Source organism: Anser brachyrhynchus (genome assembly GCF_964034855.1).
Source record: "Anser brachyrhynchus genome assembly, chromosome: 19".
Lineage (NCBI taxonomy): Eukaryota > Metazoa > Chordata > Aves > Anseriformes > Anatidae > Anser > Anser brachyrhynchus.
The window spans coordinates 10,560,624-10,580,536 of record NC_137712.1 but is presented as its reverse complement, the minus strand read 5'-3'; the positions used below and the strand labels follow the sequence as shown (position 1 = coordinate 10,580,536).

The window sequence follows — 19,913 nt, the reverse complement described above, 5'->3', positions numbered from 1 at the left end:
GGCGCTGTGTTGCAGCTGTCAGCTGAAGTCTTTTTGCATTTCTTTCATGTCAAACCTATTGGCAGAAAAATAGGAAAAAAAAAACAAAAAACAGTGGTTTGCCCCTTTTAGTTTAAAAAATAATAATAAATTGGTGCACAAAGAACATTCAGCATGTGTGACTTCTTACAGAAAATGATGCTGGCCCTTGTCCTGCAACCCTTCCCCAGCTCAGCAGCCCATCTGTGGCTAAACCCATGAAGTAGACTGGACTGCACAGCTGAACAAGGGCTGTTTTGCACATAAGTCATTTCAGGCTGTGCACCAAGAGCTGCATTTGCTTCTAGCCCCATCTTGTATGGTGGCCACGTACAAGCTTGAAATATTGGGCATATCTGTGAGGAATATCTCTCATTTCAGTGAGAGTTCTGGAGTACGAGTTCTGGAGGTCTTCAAGGCTATGGGCACACATTTGTCATAAAAGGTTCCTCGGGGGGAGCCTACCATCTCTCTCTCCTTTCCCCTTTCTGTAACAGCCTCCTGAATGTGTCAGTGTCTGGGGTGCTTTGGTGTGAAGCAGTAAAGTGTGCAATTTGTTTCAGATCACCTGTTAGCAGACTCCTATATCGGCCAGGAGGACTCCCCCGAGATGCAGCAGGCAGCACAGAACAAGCGCAGGCTCTCCGTCATCTCCGATGGCAAGTTTGAGAGGAGCTTCTCTGAGGAGCAGACAGAGAAGATGCCAAGCGAGGGACCGAAGCCACGGGTCTACACGATCTCCGGCGAGAGGCCGATGCTGTCAGACCACGAGAACGAAAGCATGGAACTGGTGGTGATGAAGGGGGCTGCCCAAGAGGAATGCCACCACGGCCACCATGCGCACAGCGCTGGCGGCTCTCACGGCGTCAGCAGGCACTGCAAGGGCTGGCCGGGCAGCCGGCAGGGCTCCAAGGAGTGCCCAAACTGCTCGCGGCTTGCTGCCCCTTCCCATCATTCCTTTGACCTGGAGCAGCATCAATCCAGTGAGACTGGGTGGCACAGAAAAAGGCTGGAGAGAATGTACAGTGTCGATCGAGTGTCTGGTAAGTAAAGGCAAGTGCTGGATGCTGGAAGAACACAAAGGGACGTGTCAGCACGTGTGAAGGGTGACACCTGTCTCTTTCCAGCGTGGCGGTGTCATTGCCACATGCCTTGAGCTGGGCCCCGTAGTGTTTCCCCTTCAGCTCCTTGCTGGTACCTTGTACCAGCGTCCACTAAGAGGGATTGTCAGAGGGGGAGTCTACAATGAGCTGAGCTCCGTTTGAGGCCAGCTCGTCCAAGCCCCATCGTCTCTGCTCATCAGCAGCACACGAGCTGGGTGCTTTTCCCAGTGGCTTGGTGCACCTTAGTGAGGGCGATCTCTGTGGGCTCCCTTTCTGTTGAAGGAAGAGCAGGAGAGGAGGGGCTGTGTCAAAGCACCTGTGGTTTTTTTGCTCATCCAGGAGGCCGTTCAGGGCAGGACTCTACCCTTTGCCTCGTTTGGGGGTTGAGGCAAGTGAGACCCTTCTGAATGTGCCAGGGTGCTCAGAGGGAGCCTCAAGCTCAGGTAGATCATTCTGTACCATGTTGCATCCCCAAAATGCTCATCTGTGTGGCTGGAAGCAGTTTATCAAGGTCCCTCACGTAGTGCCACCTCAGTCTTTCCATAAATAATAGCAAATAATACTGGACTTTTTCCCACACTTACTATCCATTTGCTGAATGTTTTCAGGGACTTTGGATTGTAATTGTTTAATTACATTAAAAAATTCCTGATCATGTTTAAAAACTTAACCATTAATCAAATATTTGTCACAATCTATGCACTTTGAATTATAAGCTAGAACACAGTCCATCTTTGTCAGCTCTATATGTGGCTGGCCAAGTCTGACCAAATTTGTCTGATTTTTTTAATGCCTATATATATTTTTTAGGTAAACACACATCAAGGCTTTTAGAGATGAGCGTCCAGCCAGGAAATGTCATTGTTTTCCCCTTGAAAAGATTTAGGTAGAGTATAAGGACTGTGGAGATCCCACTGTACACCTTTCCTGGGTTCACAGTGATACTTACTGCAGGTAAAATTACAGCAGGCTTGGGTTCTGGACTGTAATTTCGCAGTTGGATGCTTAGAATTACATAACTAAATTCATATATGGGTTAATCCTAAAGAAATAAAATTTAAAAAAAAAAAAGAATTAAAAAATAACTGATAATCAAATGTACAGAACACCTCGAGTCCAACTAACTTCTGTGTGTAATTTCAACCACTGTTTCTCTACCCTATGATTTTGAGGCTTCACCTCAGACACTACATGTACAGTTTAGAATTTCTTATTTTTATTGCTGAACTACAGGAAAAATCTTTCTCCTTTTCTTGCATGTTTTACAATCGTATGTGTTTTACCAGTTGAAAGATGGCTCTGCAGATGACACAGCCAGAATCTTGTCTGAATGTAGAAGAAGAAAGCCCTATCAGTCATAGCCTTTCAGGAAAGAGATCACAATCCCAGGGGCTTGGTCTTGTGGAGGTGAGGGTGCTAAGTTGAATAATTTGCAGCCTAATAACACGTTCTGAATTAAGAACGTGAGTATTTCTGGTTCTGGTGGTGAAAGACTTCTGTTGAAAGCTTTCCTGAACAAATCAAAATTGTACTCTGTGCTGTGGGACCGAAGCAGGTCGCTTGATACAGAGCCAAAGGAAGGCTCCGGATTGCTAATGGAGAAGTTTAATTCCTTGTAGCTGAAGCCGAACTTTCTTTGCTGGAAAAAACATGATCTAGCAAATGCTACAGAGAGATGCCATGCTGCAGTTCTGAGACTTGGGGTCTGTAATATGCATTTTCAACTAGGCAGCAGTTTTCATTAGGGCTGCAGATTGTGTTCTGAAAATACAGCAGAGTAGTTGCTTAAATGGGAACAAAGTAGATAGTGCTGAACCTGCAGATGCCTCCATGAATATTTCACATTTTGTACGGGCAGGCAATGGCCACCCGCTGTGCTTGTCCCCAGCATCTGAGCGCTTGCACGTGTGGCTGCACTGGCAGCACTGTGCCTCTGAGACCAAATCCTGTCCTAGCACTGGCACCGCGGGCTGAAAGTTTTCTCGACTTGGTCTCATTTGCTCAGTCTGTCCAAGCAATGTTGCTCAGGGAGCAAAAAGATTGAGAGAATTGAGTTGCACATTTATAGCAGGTCGCGAGAAATGTTTCTTGGAATGTCCTTCATGCATGGCTAGCAAAGAAATCAGAGCAGAGATGAATGGAGCTGAGAGAGAGACTGATTTCCCCCGAGATTTGTTTTCCAATGCTGCTTTCTCCATTTGGATTGACATGACATGTTATTGCTGCAAACCAACACTCATGGCAGTTAGGCCAGATTGGCATCATTTAATATGGATTTTTATGCTGAGTTTATGACGCCTAACACCATTCAAGAAGCACAAGCTGTTGTCTCCTGTGCTGCACCCAGCCTCTGATACAAACACATCCACTCACGGACAGAGGTGCTGAGATTTCCATGCAGCCTGGCAGGTGCTAGAAATGCTGATATGGTGTCATCATTCCTTCAGTCTTACCCGTGGTTCCTTGGCTATTTCATCCCAATTGATGATAACAAGAAAGGAGAATGAGATGTTCTACTTAGCCAAAAAGGAGCCTCCTACCTGCACCTGGAAGCAGAACAGGTATAATCTTGCAGATGAGCTCTGGAGTTGTGCTCTGCGCCCTAGTCCCCAGCTGGGTGCTTCTCTGCTCCTGCTCCACCTCTGGCTGGTAGAGAGGCACCTCCGAAGGGTCACAAATCCTTTTACTCTCCATTAAATACTGTGGGTAGGGGAGAGACATTTTTATTAGGTTGACTTCCCTCTGTCAGAAGAGGAGAGGAGGCTTCCAGCCATAGTCCAGAGAGCACCTCACGAAGATATTAGCTGCTGCTCATAAGCTCTGCTTTGAATCCAAACTAGTGACTTAAAAGATGTAAAACGTATTAAGAGGTTGTAGTCTTTTGAGATGTGTAGTCCCTGAGAATTCTGTACAGAACTGTTGGCTAAACGAGAATTTGTACTATTTCTCCTCCTTTGCTGCTTTTGTGGGTTTGAGGCTTTAAACAAATAATTCATTTGCATTCTGAGCTGTTTTGCATTTCTTCTCTAGCTGGTTTTTGGAGGAGAGCAAGCAGAGGAATTTCATAATAAGTATTTAACATACTAGAATTCAGACTTCATTTAGAATATTTATTTCCTTAGGGTGCCTTTATACAAGGCTTGACATAAACTGTTAGCTGAGAAGGAGTGTCTGTTACAGCTTCCTGTGTAATTTCTAAGAAGCTCCACTTCAAAGGCAGTCTCCCCACTTACATCTAGGCTTTTTGTGTGTGTGTGTCTGTAATTGCAGCTATTTTGTGGGATTGATTGGGTTTTGGCCATCAAAAGTTAGTTTAAAAACAAAATACTCTAGATAATGCCAGAATATCAGTGACTAAGATACTGTAGTTGCAACTGATCTTAAAACTTGAGTGAGTGAATCTAGACACATGATCAGCGATATGAGGCAAGGCATTAAGCAAGGAAACCACAAATTGGGAGTGAAGCAAGATGAAGAATCAGCTAGCTCCAAATCCTGGGGATCCAGCGCAGCAAGATCTCACACAGCTGGTGTCAGTGGATTTTAATGTTACCTCTGGTTCTCTGACTGACCGACCCCAGCCTGAGATTTCTCAACAGGAGCTGCTTCTTGATCAAGTTCCTCCTCCTGTGTCACCACCATTCCACAAGCATAATTAGCGACTTATTTTGCTGCCTGTGTTTTGTCTTAGTGGTCATTGTGTGAAGATGATGTGGTGTCCTAACGTAATTAGGAAATAATCCTCAGTTGGTTCAGGCAGGTCAGGGTGTAAACATAGAGGACAAATCAGCGCAGTTATCTCCAGATTACACAGCTGATGTTCTGTTTGACTTCTACAACCAGAAAAAATCCCAAAGTCCAGGTCATCAGAAACGACTGTATGAGGTGTATATTGGAAAACCTCAGTGGGAGAAATAGAAAGTATATTTCTGGCTTACACTTCTGAATAGAAGAAGCTGAATGCTTTTCATCTTCCACAGGAGGCTGTATCAGAAAGAACTGGATGAATGGGAGGTTTCAAACTAATGGTACTAAGGAAAAAGCAGAGGCAGGAAAATGCTTTTAATGAAAAATGTTCCCCCCCCCCCGCCTTTTTTTTTTCCTCTTGTTCAAATGTCTCTTCTGTAGTTCCTAGATTATCCTAGTCTTCTGTGCTTAGGAGAGAGCTTTCATTCTTCATTAGTAGTGTGATAGACAGGCTTAGCATAAATTTACAAAACATTTGGTGGTAGCGTACATACCAAATGAGGGGATGAGACTCTCTTGTTTAACACAGGGCAGGATGCTGAAGAAATGTACTAAGAGAAAGAGCCTGGGAAGTCTTGCTGCCTGAACCGTGGCTCTGCCTGCTGGATTCTCAAGTTTTGCTCTCTCTCTTCCAGATGATGTCCCCATACGAACCTGGTTCCCAAAAGAGAACCTCTTCAGTTTTCAAACTGCTACTACAACTATGCAAGCGTAAGTGAAACTACTTCCTTAACTTTGATCCTGTATCTCAGAGTTTGTGGCCCACTCAAAACAGTATCTGAGAGCATGGAGCAAACTAAGTTGTATGTTTGGCACTGCAGTCAGGGGACTCATTTGTGTCTCATTTCTTCTTTTCTGCACTCATAATTTCTCTTTCCTATTATTCCCACTTGTTTGTTATTCCCTTCTCTAAGTCCTTGGGCTACCCAGTTCTCTGCTTCCTTTATTTTCTCTGTGACACTGTACCCTGTCCCTGACTGCCTCTGCAGAGCAAGGGTCTGGTGGGAACACCAGCTGAGACCCTCCACCAGGTACTTCTGCTGCAGCCGCTGCTCTGAGGGAATGTTAATCCAGGCGCCATCCATCGCTCCAGACAAAAATGTCTCTGTATTATGAGATGTAACCCTGCGGCTTAATGTGGTTTTCTGGTCATTTGAAGAAGGTGTCAGTAAATAGCTGAGAAGTGTGAGTGGATCTGAGTTAGGAGTAGCCACTCCCTTCACAATCCATGCAGGATTTGGTGCCACTGTGCACTGGGGGAATGCTGTTCTCAAAGTACAGGAGGGTGTAAAGGAAGCCTCATTTCAAGGTTGTACGCAGTTACCAGGAAATTACATCTTTCTGGTTTCAAGTATTTCATACCTGGATAAAAACTGAAGGCAGGTGATGAGGGAAATGAGATAATGTCGTGTCTTCTAAGACTTTTCTCCAGCCTTGTCACCTTCTTCCTGTGTCCTTCTTCCTTCCTACATCCATGTCACCCACAGCTCTACTATACCCTTATTTCTCTTTGTCTAATCTGCTCTCTCCATTTTGTAGTCTGTTTCTCCGCCACTTTTTTCCCTCATATGGTGCCCTCCCCAGATCCACCAAAGAAACTCATGGTTGATCTTGGGATAACCCGGGCTGAATCAACCTGAAAAACCTGTAAGCACTAAGGCCAGGGGGGCTGTATTCAGTGCTGGGGAGAGCGGGCTGCCGAGATATGGAAGGGATCTCTGTCCCCAGAAGAAAACTCTGTTTTCATGCCCTTTCACTCCTCACCATACCACCTCAGCTGGAGGTGCAGCCCACTTCCCAGCCTGGGGAACATTACTGGGGGGCATTTGCTTGGTGCCGGCCTGCAGGCCCTTGTGCTGCTTCTGTTACTTAGCCCCTGTGTCCTCCTGCCTCCTCTTCAAGGACTGTAGGTCTGGTGGCACCCCTGGCTGGTTAATGCTCGTTGGCACCAGACTGACAGGGCCTGTGAGCAGTCTGAGGACAACGTGACGGATTCTTGCTTTGCCCTACAAATATTGGTTGGTAACAGTGACTGGTATTTTACAAGTCTGATCTGGCAAACCAGACCATGTGCAAAACCAGCACTTTTCCTTTGCCTATGGGCACATCCTTTGCTCTCTGAAGTCATCTTTGCTGCATATGGGGTTTGTTGCAGGATGGCGACCCCTATCAGGGCTTGGAGTTCTTGGAGGCCAAAGTCAGGTTGGTTTGGAGAACAGTGCCCTAAGGAAACCCATGAGGAGCAGAGCTCTTGGTTAACGTAGCTCCTCAGTTAACATTTCTGCAGAGTGTGCTGCCTCTGGAAGTCATACAGAAACATCTCCAAAAGTTCAGGGTACCTCCCTGAGCTGGTTGGGAGGTTCCCCCAGGTGCCCTTGTCCTCCTGGCCTCTGCTCTAGTGTTTTCAGCCCAGGGCTTGCTTCCTTCATAGACTGGACAGTGTGAGCTGATTTCACGAGTCTTGGTTGCGCCAGGGAGAAGGCCTCCTTGCTCCAGAACCCCTTGGTACTGAGCTGCTCTTGTATCCTGAAGGTCCATGTTCAACTCCCTGCTCCAGAAGCCCGTGGTGCTGAGCTGCTGTTGTATCCTGATGGGCCACATTCAGCTCTCAGTTGTACATCTGCATGCTCTTTGGGTCTACGTGAATCTTAATTTGTGTCCAAGCCACATGCCAACACTGCCCCAGAGAGGTTTTAGCTTGGTCAAGCATGAGTTTCATCACCTACTAACTTAAAAAGCAATTTCCTTCCACCTAACAAGAAACGTTTCTCCCTTCTGGAGTGAGGATTCCCTCAGGATGCTGGCCAGGGCTGAGCACTAATGAATTCCTCTTCTTTCTCTTTTTCCCTGCGTCTCCTGGAATCTCTAGCATCTCGTAAGTATAATCCTCATTTTTTATTTCCTTGTCTGTTGGTGTCTGGGATAAACTGTCCTCTCCTCTCCTGTCTATCATATTCATTCGTGCTTTCCCTATCCTAAGGCTATTTGTCAGCTGGCAAAAGGTTGGTTAGATGGCTACACCTGATAAGCCTACATCACACCACACCCATCCTCATCTTCAAAATGGAGATTATAGAGGCTAGCAAGCTTTTGTCCCTTTTGAAGCTGGTGTTCAGAGGTTTAATGTCTGCAGTCTGGTAGGTCCATTCGTCTGTAGCAGGGATGATGGCTCTTCGCCCCTATTCTTTGGGCTGTATTCTGGCCACTCTTACGCTTTCTTTAGGAGCTTGTCCAGCCACCTAGTCTAGAAAGTTGAGGGCCTTTGGTTTGGTGACTATTGCCCAGCCCCTGACTCGCACCCAGTCCTGCAAGGCCTGGCTGTCTTCTTCAGTCAGCCTAAACTCTTTTTGTTGTCTGGTGAGAGCTTTGCTGTCTGTTTCATGTCCTTTCCAGTTCAAAGCTGCGTAGTTGGTTAATGGCTTAAAATGGTTTCCCAGGGCGTTCAGGGGCTACGCAGAAAGGAAGAGACGGAAACGAGAGAATGATTCTGCAGCTGTTATACAGAGGTAGGGCCCGCTTTCTCCCATAGCCGTAACCTTGCCTGGTGTTGCATGGGCCCTTTGGGTGTCATTAGTGACGCTTGATGACGTTGAGTATGGTTGTCCCTGTCTGTGTTGCTGTTCATAGGGACCCTAGCAGTGGCTGCATTGGAAATGTGGAGGTGAATGATGTACTCGAGATAGCTTATCTCTGTCTTCTTAAAGGAACACTGTCAAGTCTCTTTTAAGCTTCCGAATATACAGAATCTATGTCTCAGGCTGAAGAACATATATATATTAATATATGCAGTTCCCCCAGCCCATTCACAGACAATTTGATTGATGTTATCCGAATACCTAAACAGTGACTTCTATGTGCTGTTGTTGCACCTACATATGTACCTCAAGAAAACGCAAAGGAAGGAAAAGGGGAATTGGATTGATTTCTTGTCCAGTTATTTCAAAAGGGCCCTGGTTACCCTCTGCTGGTTTCACAAGGCACATCACTTGATCACTGTGGTAATCAGAACTGTTCTGTTTTTTTCAGATGTGCCAAGGCTTGTGTATTTTGGCAGCCTACTAGGAAGGATAACATAGCATTTGTGTCATTGGCTAAAAACTGCCATGATCACTTCAGCACTGTTCAAAACAAAGTGGGAGAAAAACATCGTTTTTTTTCAATGGGGGAATTGCCAGGAAGATTTTTTTTTTAGTAACTTAGGGGCTGTGTGTTTTTTTTCCATTGATAATGAAGACAAATAAGAATCAAAACTGAAGACGTGGTAAATAAATAGACAGTGTATCTTTAAAAAGAAAGAGATTTCTCAGAATTTGCTAGACAGAGATGAGACTGTTAGAAAATGACTTGTTCCTGCAGCTTGCAAGTCAGGAATAGGAGTTGCATACATCGGTGATACTGCATAATCGGGACTAAGGTTGTCGTGCCATCCTCGTGTTATGTGGACAGCTCAGCCTCCTGTGGACACTTAATGTCTAGACAGGATTGTACCGTGGGAGCCAGTCTGCATTTATTGGTGGTAAAGAGGAGGTAGGATTGCAATAATGCTGAAGTCAGTGTGGGTTTTTGGCCGTGCCATGCAAGCAGACCCTGTCGAGCTGTAAGGATTGCCTGGCAGTCAGCACTGAGGCGTGAGATCCCAGCCCCATCTCAGTTCGGATGCTGGTTGTGTAGCCCTTCATGGCCTCAGATATTTTGGAAGTTCGGTGGTTATCACACAACCCTGTCCGTGCACGGTCCTGTGCCTGGTGCACAGGGAGGCTGGTTTGTGTGGCATGGCACGTGTACCGATGTGATAGATGTTGTCTGGAGAGAGCGACGCCCAGTGATTCGCTGAACTAGTGACCACTGCAGGTAGAATTTGGGGAGGAGAAAGTGAGAGGTGTTGTCGGGAGCTCTACAGAGCACTGATGTACTTCAGCCATTCCATCGCTGTCTCTGACCTCTGTTCAGATAACGAAGGTGCTTCTCTTCAGAGTGGAGATGAGTCACTGCAGCTGGCACTGCAGGACAGGGAGTAATAACGGGATTTTATTACTGTAACTTCAGGGGTGCTTGTTGGATTTCGGTGGGTGAAGAGATCTTGCTAGTGATCAAAAAACACTGGGCTTTTGGGGTGCAAGTGCAGGAGCCAGGCGGGATGGCTGGGCAGGTTTCTGTAGCCTGACTGCTCACGGAGCAGATTGCTGCTCCCCACGTGCTGCTGACTGGGCAGTGTTGTGCCAGTCCTGCCATGCTGACATGCAGGCACAGAGGGGCCTGAGGACCAAAACAGCTGCAAAAAGCTCTCAGAAGGCTGCACGATAGCTGTAAGATGCCCACATTGAAGTAGTCTCAGGCTTGGATCTCTTTTCCTAAGTGCTTTTTTCTAGAAGAGCTGAGCAGACAAAAAGCACTTTTGTCCCATTCTCCAGGTTTTTAGTGCGTTGGTTAGCCCCGAATTCTGCCTGGAGCTGCTTGCAGCAGTTTTTAGAAGATGTGTCTAGAGAGGTGCTCTCAGCCCTCGCTAATGGGAGAGACAAAGCTGTCTAGGTAGCTGGGAGCAGCACTACTTTATGGCAAAGTCTGCTCCCCCCACCTCCAGGGCCTGAAGAAGCTCCTCTGTGGAGAGGACGACTGAGCATATAACGGAGAAATTAATTCTATTCTGAAATGCCAAAAGCCCTGAAGGATGTAATTAATAGTAGCCTTGGCATTTAACATTGGTGCTCAGTGTCTGATGTGAGCTTAGTTTCACAATGGACCACAAAGACTTTCACTCCAGTGGCTTACAACATATTTAAGACCTATCTGATAAAGAACATGCCTGGTTCCCTTAGAACATCGTATTTATTTGATTTGAATCTAACATGCTATAAAATAACCCAGGTTATCAGTCATCATGCACCCCAGAAGGTTTTGCATATAGTTCTGGTCCAGCATATGGCTGAGAAACATCTTGTTTTGGTTGCTTGTTCGGAGAGGCCTGTTGTCTGATCCACAGCAGTGAATCTTCATGTATTCAAGTAGAGCTGAAATAAACCTTTGAAAAATGTCATAAATAGCCAAAGCGCAGGTGGAAATTCGTCACGGAATAGTGCTGCCCCTGGCTTCTCTGTGCACTGCTGGTTTTCCTTCCTGAGTAGCTGAATTTGGATTCTGTTGACTTGATGGGGTCCAAGGCCAAAGAGGGCACAGTGCAGACCACGGTGTGGGCTAAGTGCTCTTCCTCTCGCGAGGGCTGTGTTGGTCTCTCTGAATCGGAGTAGGTGCCTCTGACTTGCTCTGAATGCCTCAGTGTCGGTGCTGGAAGTGTCTTCCAGTCCAGTCAGTTTGTTGAAGTGTCTGCATGGTTGTAACACGTCATTACTCATCCCACTAACTCACGTGTGAGCCAGATGACTTGTCATTTCACCTCTTTCACCAGCAGTAGGCTCTGTTGCTTGATGTCTGTGGTGTGTGTTGGTGGGACAGGAGGGAATCTAGGAACGCTCCCCTGCTCCATGCAGGCCACTGGTACGTGGGCTCACTGACATCCCCCGGGGGCCACGGGGGCTGCGGTGCAGGGTGAAGTCACCCTGGCTGAGCAGAGCTCATGGAGGAGTGAGCCTTTCCTTGCTAGTCCACCTGCTGCTCATTCCCAGTGTCTCTTCTGCTGTCCTGTGTGGTTCCTGTCTCAGTGAGCGATGAGAAACCAAGGGAGAAGAGTCCCTGACTCTCGGAGGGGCTGGACAAAGAGTCCCTCTGCCTCACGCTCTTAGCAGTGGCCAGGATGGTCTGTTTTCCGCAGACCTGAGCACAGGCACGGCTGCATACCGGAGGCTTACCCTCTGGTGGGCTTTCCCCTGGAGCTGTGCACTCTGCAGCCCCCCTGAAATCTGCTTGCAGTCCTGGGCAGGAAAGCACATGGTTAGACAGGCAGCAACAGCAGCCAGCTGGCCCACGAGGACAGTCAGCCCTGCTGAGCAGTGCTTCCAAGAAGGAAGAAGCCACTTTGGTATTTCCCAGCATTTTGCCCCAGAGAGCAATATGGGCTGTGTGGTTGCTAACAGCACTGGTGAGATTTTAGCAGCTGCTACGAACGTGTTTGGGAATGAGCACAGCCCTGAGCTGTGTGAGCACGCTGCCGAGCAGGGCAGAGCCCGGGGCACCCCACTTTCCTGCTGGAGCATGTGTGGAAGAGAGAGGAGAGGGGAGCAGCTCCTGCTGCTTGCCAGGAGAAGAGGGAGTGTTGCCAGCAAGGGCAGCAGCAGTCCCTTCAGCAAAGTTGCAGCACAGGTACCTTAGTCCTAGGAGAGTGGGTGAAGAGCCCAGAGCAGGCCGTGGGAATGGGACTGCCAGGTAGAGCCTCCTTGCCCTGTACCACTGGCCCAGAGAGTTCAGGAACAACAACTGCACGCTTGACAGATGTAATGCTCCCCAGCTCCCCAGCTCTGGATAGATGCAGGTTGGGTACCTGGTCTCCAGTGTTCAAATGCCCAGAGGGAAATACGCTGTCTTCCTTTTTTTTTTTTTTTCCTCCCCAGCTTTTTCAGTTCCGCTGGGCCCAGCTTTATAGCACTTTTCTCAGAGATTTTGTTTGGCCTTTCTTTCAGGAATTTTCGGAAGCACCTCCGCATGGTGGGGAGCCGAAGGGTTAAAGCACAAAGTAAGTGACAACCTGTAAGATGTGGCTGTGAGGAGTTGAGCTTTGTGCTGGTGGGACACAGGGAGCCCTATGTTGTGCACACGTGTGGGTAGAAAGGACCTAGCATTGGTTGGAGAAAGGATTTGACTTGCTGATGCTGTTTTACCTTACGAGGAGGAGGCCAGATTGTTGCAAGTCTCCAAAACACACGGATATCTGCAAGCAGCCTTTAAGCTATTCCCACGGACCCTCTGCCTTGGCTGCAGGAGATCTGTGTCCTCAGCACGAGGTGTGGAAGGAGAGCTGCAGCGTCCTTGTCCCGTGTTTGCCTGGTATTCAGCAATCACCGATGTAGACACCTGAGAGGAGAATCAGAGCTGAGCAGAGCAAGCGAGGGCTGCCTGGCCTCTTACCGAAGCTGTGTGCCTGCTGTGGCTCCTTGGGGACAGTCAGTGCTTCATGTGCCACGTGGACCGGTGGCTTTCCCTTTTCTCCTCCCCTGTCCCACCACAGTGTCTTCTCTGCAGCAGGACCTGGGGAAAAGCTGCCCAGTGCGGGCTGAGAGGAAGGTGGAGGAGAGAAAGAAGAACATCAAAGAGATTGGAGCAAGGGGTAAATGAGGGGAGCATTATTCCTCGCTGGGGAAGAAATCACCTCTTAGGCTGGGGAAACAGCAGTTCCTTTCCTGAAAAAGGCAATGCTTCGCCAGAACTTGGCTGGGATGGCTCCCTTATTGCTGTGGAATGGGCTGAGAGTGGTGTAACCAGCTCCTGAGAGCTGAGGATTGATCCAGAAGAGGAAACAGCTTGTTCTTCCCACCCCCTGGCCAGGCATCGTGTACAGACTGCCCACAGCAGTGTTGCTGGGTTGAATTTGCATTCTTTCGTCTCCATTCTCTTACACTGTGGGAAGTAGACAGCAAACAGCTTTGCCCTTTAAAGTGTCTTTATTGGCATCTGAGTTAGCACTGCCTGAAATGAACAGGGCTCACCTTCCCCTAGAGCTGTCTGGAAGTTCAGGCATGCCTCTCTGCCTTGGTAACTCTCGGGTCATGTTTTCAAAGCTTTCTTCACGTGCACCATAGCTACGTGTGTGGTTTTAAATGAAAGCTGAGGATGGAGATCACCTGAACAACTTACTGTGTGACTTGTCTCCCTGGACACCCACACTTGGACACACTGCAGCGGAGAACAGGTTGCTTCTCAGCTCTTGTAACGCAAATCTGCAGTGAATTCCTGTGCCCCTGACCCAAGATGCTGTTACTAGATATAAACTGCAGCAAGCTTGATCTGTCCGCTACCAGAAATAGGTATTAGTGGCTATAAGTGGCCGTTAATCTAGGTGTAATGACTCTCACAGGGACTTGCCAAATCAGACATTGTGGTTAGCAATTCCCAGGGATTTTCCTGTGGGGCAGCCAGCCTGGGCCAAGCTGTGTGGATTCTGCTTGGGAAATGCCAGTACAAATGCCCCTGGGGGGAGAGAGGGAGAAACAAAAAAAAAAAAAGAAGGTTGTGGGGGAGAAAAATGCTTATGATACTGTAGACAAGCAAAAACTGAAGGATTTCTTCTTTGGCAACAAAACTCAGAAAGCATGAGCTTTCCAGAGACTCCTTCTGTTTGGTCCAGCTCTGATGGAAACAGAGCAAGAACATGCCCTAAAACAGGGAGAAATGACTGGACAATTGCCTTCTTCTGGTCACAAGTGTTGTTGGCTGTTGAGTGCACCTTCCTGTGAACGCCTTTGAGTCAGAGCATTTACTCTGGGACATTGGAATAGCCCTGATTAATGTGAGGTGTGAGCAGTGTGCATTTAAGGAGAGACCATGAAGTGTCCTCCTTTTTCTGTGTTACGTATCCTGCAGTGGCTATGGTCAGGAAGTGGGCACTTTGCTGCTGTCAGAAGACCCTTGTTTGCTGTGTGGAAAGGACACCCATTTGGCAGGTGGAAGAACAAGCACAGGGGAGATCATGATGTGTAGCTTTGGTGGAATCTACTGGATGTTTTGTTTTGCTGGCAGCAACAGAGGTGGCTGTGGAGTCTGTTAATGTCGTGCTTTGGTTTTATCCTAGCATTTGCCGAACGGCGTGAGAGGAGCTTCAGCAGGTCCTGGAGTGACCCGACTCCCATCAAAGCTGATTCCTTCCATGACTCTCGAGAAAGTGAGTTCTGAGTCCTTTGAGCTTCCTCCTGTGGCCAAACCCTCCAGCTGAGGTGTTGACTGGAGTCCCACTGGAGTAATTTCTCTGTGCCCTTTTGTCCCATCTGTGATCCTTTTAGTTTTGTGAGATCTGAGCAAATAACACTGCAGGTATATGCACATGTTTATCTGTGTGTATCTATATGTAGAGTGCAAGCACATCTAACCTCATGCTATTGTGCAGCGGCCAAAGGATGCCCAGTGGTACAGCTCTCTTATGGTCCTTTATTCCCATCATCCCTTATTTGCTTGGGACCAAACACCCTACCTGGAAGCACACCCGTCCAAGGCTACATTCACCATAGTGGGGCTAACCTGCCCAGCTGCCTGTGCAAGAGCCTCTTCTGAGCTCTTTCCTAGGCTGGAATGACTCAGAGCACAGCTGTAGTGCTCTGAGAGGTGTAATTTTGATTTCCTGGCTGTGCTGGCTGCACAGGTGATAGCTTGGGGCAATCTGATCTTCATTTGGGCTGCCAGGAATTCCTCTGGGAATCCCCAGTAATGCTGCAGTGTTTTGCTTGTGGGGACAGAGATGCTGTTGTGCTAATTTGCAGGAGGAAATGCCAGCATCTTCCCACTGTCTTTTTTTTTTCTAAAAGGAATGGCTGTTTTACACAGTTTTCATTTGAAATCCAGGCAAGGGACTTTGTGGTAATGAGTTTGTCCATGCTGAAATGGGTTGTATTCATTACATAAATTTCACTAATGAAATCAACTAACGAATTCAATTTCAGGTAAGCATGAGGTCCAGCCCTCCTAGCTATAGAAGGCACCGTACCAGGTTGCAGGGGGAGATATATGAAAGGCCAGGTTCAAAACATGACCCGATTGTTCCTGTGCAGTCTGATTCCTCCCCGCTCCCTCAGCTAACTCAGAGGCGAATGGAAAAGACATGGTTCAGACAGAAATGTTCGGTGCTCCAGGCACTGCCACTGGTACTTGGACATCCCAAAAGGCACAAGTAGAAGCATCGTGGTTCTCTCTCCTCAGGCTTCAGGGACCACCTCTATTATTAACCTTTAATGGTCAATTATATTCCTTCCAGATGTTTTTTTCCCCAGGAGGCATTGAAGGCCAACAGGTAAGGTGAATTTGGAGAGCGAATTCAAGTATATTGTTGAAATACTACTGTGTTTGCTACGGCTGTCCTCACACTCCGGGATTCTCTGCCAGGATCCATTTGACTAAAAAGGCGGAGTTTCTGTATAAGCACTCAGCAGATGTAGTCCAGTAATTAATACAAGAGACCAGCTTTGAAGTCTCTGGACTTTTGCTCATCAGCTTGGCAATGTTAAAGTGTAGAGAGTCTGTCTGCATTCCATCTCTTCCTCCATTTCTGAAATGACAGGGAATGTTGTGAATTAGCGTTTGAAAGCTAAACTTGGTGACTGTGAGAGTGGTGAAATGTTACGTGGTATGTGGTATCAGGCTTTGTGTGTGCACTCTTCGTTTCTTAAGAGTGTTTGTCTGTTTAGAGACGCCAGCCCCAAAGTGTGGTGTCTGTCGCTCTGTTGGAGGAAAGGAGGGCACAAGTCTCATGGCTTGTGCTACTTCTTGCAAGGTAGCTGCTACATAGGATCGAGTGGGGAAGGCAAGCTGATCTGCCCTCGTAATGCACCTGTGTTCTGACAGGCCATGACCTTCAGGATTCCTGCGGCACTTTGGATGGCGACTTCGACTTGAACTGGGAAGCAGAAAAGGAGCTTGAAGCCATGGCATGCGATGGAGAAGACTTTATTCCACCAAAAATAATGGTGAGGGTTTCCAAGCCAGTTATCTTTATCTGCTCATGCCCTGTCTGTCTTGTAACAGCTGCTAAATTCAGTATCTTCATGTGAATGTGAGGAGTGTCCATCCCTGGACTCTGCACATTGTGCCTCTTCAGGAGTTTTACATTATCTCCCATGTGGCTGAAGCAGCAGTGTGCTGCCTGCCAGGAGGGAGAGCTTTGAAGGCAGCCAAAGCTGGAGCCCAGGCTGTGCTTCCAGGCCCACCAGTGCCTGCTTCACTCTCCCAGTGGTGAACAGAGGTACCTGAAATCACAGCACAGCCGGAACAGCTGTGTTTCAATAGCCCTCTGGCTTGTGCTGAGACAGGCCTATCTGCTTAGACTCTTACAGAGCTGGCTGAATGCTTCAGCCAGAGTTGCCAGGCAACTTGCATCTGCCTGACATCCTACGGCTGTGCACATACCTGTGTCTGATGCCATTTTATCCCTTGGCAACTGCTGAGCTCAGCCCTGGCTCATGTCAGCTCAGGCATGCAGTCGTCCCACCACTGGCCAGCTGTGTGTGCAAATTCAAAGTCACAGACCCTCACACAGGGTGATCTTTACTGGGATACAGCCATCTGTGGTGATGCACCAGCTGCTGCATCCTCTGTGCACACCTGTCTCCTCTTTACAAACTGTTACCTCAGACTCAGTCCTGCTCATTGGGCAGAGCTGTGTGCTCAGTTGCTGGCCGCTGGGGAGACTGTGATGCCTTAGGTGCTCCGTAGGGGACCACAGGCTGGGAGGACCTTCCCCAGCAATGCAGGTGGGCTGGATGAGCTGCTGGTTTGGGTAACACCTGGGAGCAACTGAGCAGGACACTGTTAGCAAGGCCTTTGTGCTTCTGAACGGACTTTATTGGCTTCTCCTTATCCTCTTGCTCTTCTTTTTTCCCCTTACAGCTCATTTCTTCCAAGGTGCCCAAAGCTGAGTATGTCCCAACAATTATCCGCAGGGACGATCCCTCTATCATCCCCATTCTCTACGTAAGTATATCACTTCTGCTGTGTCCAGCAGTGCAGAAGCTGGCTCCACACAGATTTTTTTTTCTTTTGTTATTGTTTTTGTCCTTATCCGTAATTCCTGTTACAGTGATTTGGAAACACTGCTGGACCCAGATTTGGGGTCTTGCACAGTTCTTTGAGGGCTGAGGTCTAGGTGGAAGAGCAAAGTGGAGTGAAAATTGCACGTGTGGGTTGTCAGACTATGTAGGCACAGCCAGGCAGTGTGGGAAGGCGAACAAGGGAAGGCAAGGCAGGCCTGAGCGTATCAGCAAAGCTGTGTATTGCAAGGTTCGGGGCTCCTCCTTATGCTCATACTTAGGCAGTGCAGGACCTCAGAGCTCTGCAGTGGACCATCCCACTATGTGCCTTGGTTAATCCCCAGCAGTCATTAATTTAACCTTGACTTTCACTAGGAGTCTTTCCTGAGCAGGTGTCTGAAACACCACCAGGGAATCATGGGTCTCTTTTTCCTAATCACTTCGTATTCACTTAAACTGAAAGGGAAGAGTTGGACTGACAGCCCAGAGAATTCAGTTTCCACGTGCAGCAGACAGTGCTGCTAGAGCTTTGTTACTTCTCTCTCTGAGAGCTGTACAGTTGTCCTGCTGTCCCTGCCAGAGGCAGGTGTGTTCGGAGTGTGGCTATTTGTTAGCCAGCTTGGACATGTGTAAAGCCATCATTTGGCTACAAAACATGGGCCAAGAGGAAAATACACAATAACATTGACTGCATCTGATGGCACGTGCTTTGCACTTGTCTGTGGGTTTCATCTCCCAGTCTTTAGATGGACTTGGTCTTCATGGACCACTCAGAATTCAGTTTCTTTGAGATGTGTTTTAGGGTGGTAATTCCTGTGATGTTGACTAGAAGCCATCAGCTGTTTTGATCATGCTTTACAGTATGTTTGTCTGGGCATATGACTGTATGCAATATTAGAGATATGTTAGGGGAGCTGGTGTAGTGACCTTGATATGTCTTCTCTCTCTTGGTTTCCAGGACCATGAACACGCCACCTTTGATGACATCTTAGGTATGTTGAGTGTTATTTCTTTTTCTTTACTCCTGCCTGCTGCAAATATAATTATCAGTGTGTTAAAGTCACTGCCCCGTGCCTTACCTGCCACATGCCATGGTGTTTTTATCACTACAGTGATACCTGACGCTCAGTCAACTACTATTGGATGTGCTGCAGCAATAAAACTTCACTTCTGTAGGTGATTTTTTATGCCACGGTCACAGATTATGAAAGGGAAGTTTGAAGCACAGGTCAGCAAAGATACTGGTTTGTGGTATTTAGGTGAGTGGAAGTATTGATGGGGTCAGGACAGTTAGGTCTGGTACAGTGCTGTGGTCACAGCAGAGCAGCGTCTGGTGCTGCACAATACCTTGCCTGTCCTGTGATGTGCCACGTTCTCCTGCTTTCCATGGCATGAAAGCAAAGGGTTTGCTTTGACGTCAGTGTGAATGTAGGTGCTGAGCACCTCTCACAGCTTGGCCTCCTGCCTGCAAGATTAAACTCTGGTGAGAAGAAAAAAGATTCTGAGAGATTAATTTTTAACTTCCTCCATGGTTTATCTTTTCCAACATGTTTGTTTGTTTGTTTGTTTTTGTTTTGTTTTCAGAGGAAATAGAGAAGAAGCTTAACATCTATCGGAAAGGCTGCAAGATCTGGAAGATGCTGATATTTTGCCAGGTACATGAAAGTTCTTAAATGCTTGGGTAGTTTGTTACAAATTCCTCTTTTTCTTTGGGGGAAATTACATGGAGGAACCAATATTCCAAAGTCAGGTTCTGTTAGAGTAAGCGCATGTATACATGTATACAGCTTTCACATCTCATTTCCCCAGACAGTGAGCAGTCACAAGATGCTGCGACAGCAGCAAATAAAATCTGACTTAGTGTAGCCAGCTCCAGAGCTGGGCAGCTTCTCAGCTACTTTCAAGGAAACCCAGGCAAACCTGTATTAGCACAGACCTCAAAAGAAGGCCTTTGGAGAAAGAAAGAAAGAAGCATTTCTGATGTGATGGTTCTAAGTTTTCATACAACTTCAGTGCGACACTGACAATGGAGGGTGTTGTTGATCTGACCAGCAGATGGCACAGCTTGGAGCCTCAGTGGAGGGAGAGGAGTCAGGGTACAGACATACCGAGCTGTGGCTGGGACAGATTTAGGCCCTGCTCTGTCTGGGCCTCGCTGGGGATTTCCTTCCCAAAGCTCTTGTTCCTGGGGTGGTCATCTCTGGACTCCCCCGGCAGCTGTGCAGGGAACCTTGAAATGGGAAGTGAGGAGACAAACCGACTTGAACTTCCTCGTGCATGCCTAACGCTGCAGAGCAGTAATGTTTCCACCCCACTGAACTGGAGATTGCAGTTCTTAATTTTCCTGGTGTTGTGCTCAAACTTTTTATGTCTGCTACTGCCAAATAGCAGTTCTTCTACAGTGGTATCTTGTCTGCTTATCCCTTCT

The 19,913-nt window shown here is 47.6% G+C and overlaps 1 protein-coding gene across 6 annotated transcripts in view; it reads left to right on the top strand.

The window, feature by feature from the left end:
- Positions 1-19,913, top strand: part of NSMF (NMDA receptor synaptonuclear signaling and neuronal migration factor) — a 50,382-nt gene that overhangs the window by 18,301 nt on the left and 12,168 nt on the right. For 2 of the 6 annotated variants that reach the window (XM_080561508.1, XM_080561512.1), the window contains 9 exons: positions 582-1,061; positions 5,504-5,579; positions 8,306-8,374; positions 12,440-12,492; positions 14,545-14,634; positions 16,305-16,426; positions 17,346-17,429; positions 18,444-18,477; positions 19,070-19,140. In XM_080561508.1, coding sequence (XP_080417634.1) covers positions 582-1,061; positions 5,504-5,579; positions 8,306-8,374; positions 12,440-12,492; positions 14,545-14,634; positions 16,305-16,426; positions 17,346-17,429; positions 18,444-18,477; positions 19,070-19,140 — 1,079 coding nt within the window. The remainder of the gene's footprint in view (positions 1-581; positions 1,062-5,503; positions 5,580-8,305; positions 8,375-12,439; positions 12,493-14,544; positions 14,635-16,304; positions 16,427-17,345; positions 17,430-18,443; positions 18,478-19,069; positions 19,141-19,913) is intronic. The other 4 variants (XM_080561507.1, XM_080561510.1, XM_080561509.1 and 1 more) reach the window with 4 other exon arrangements.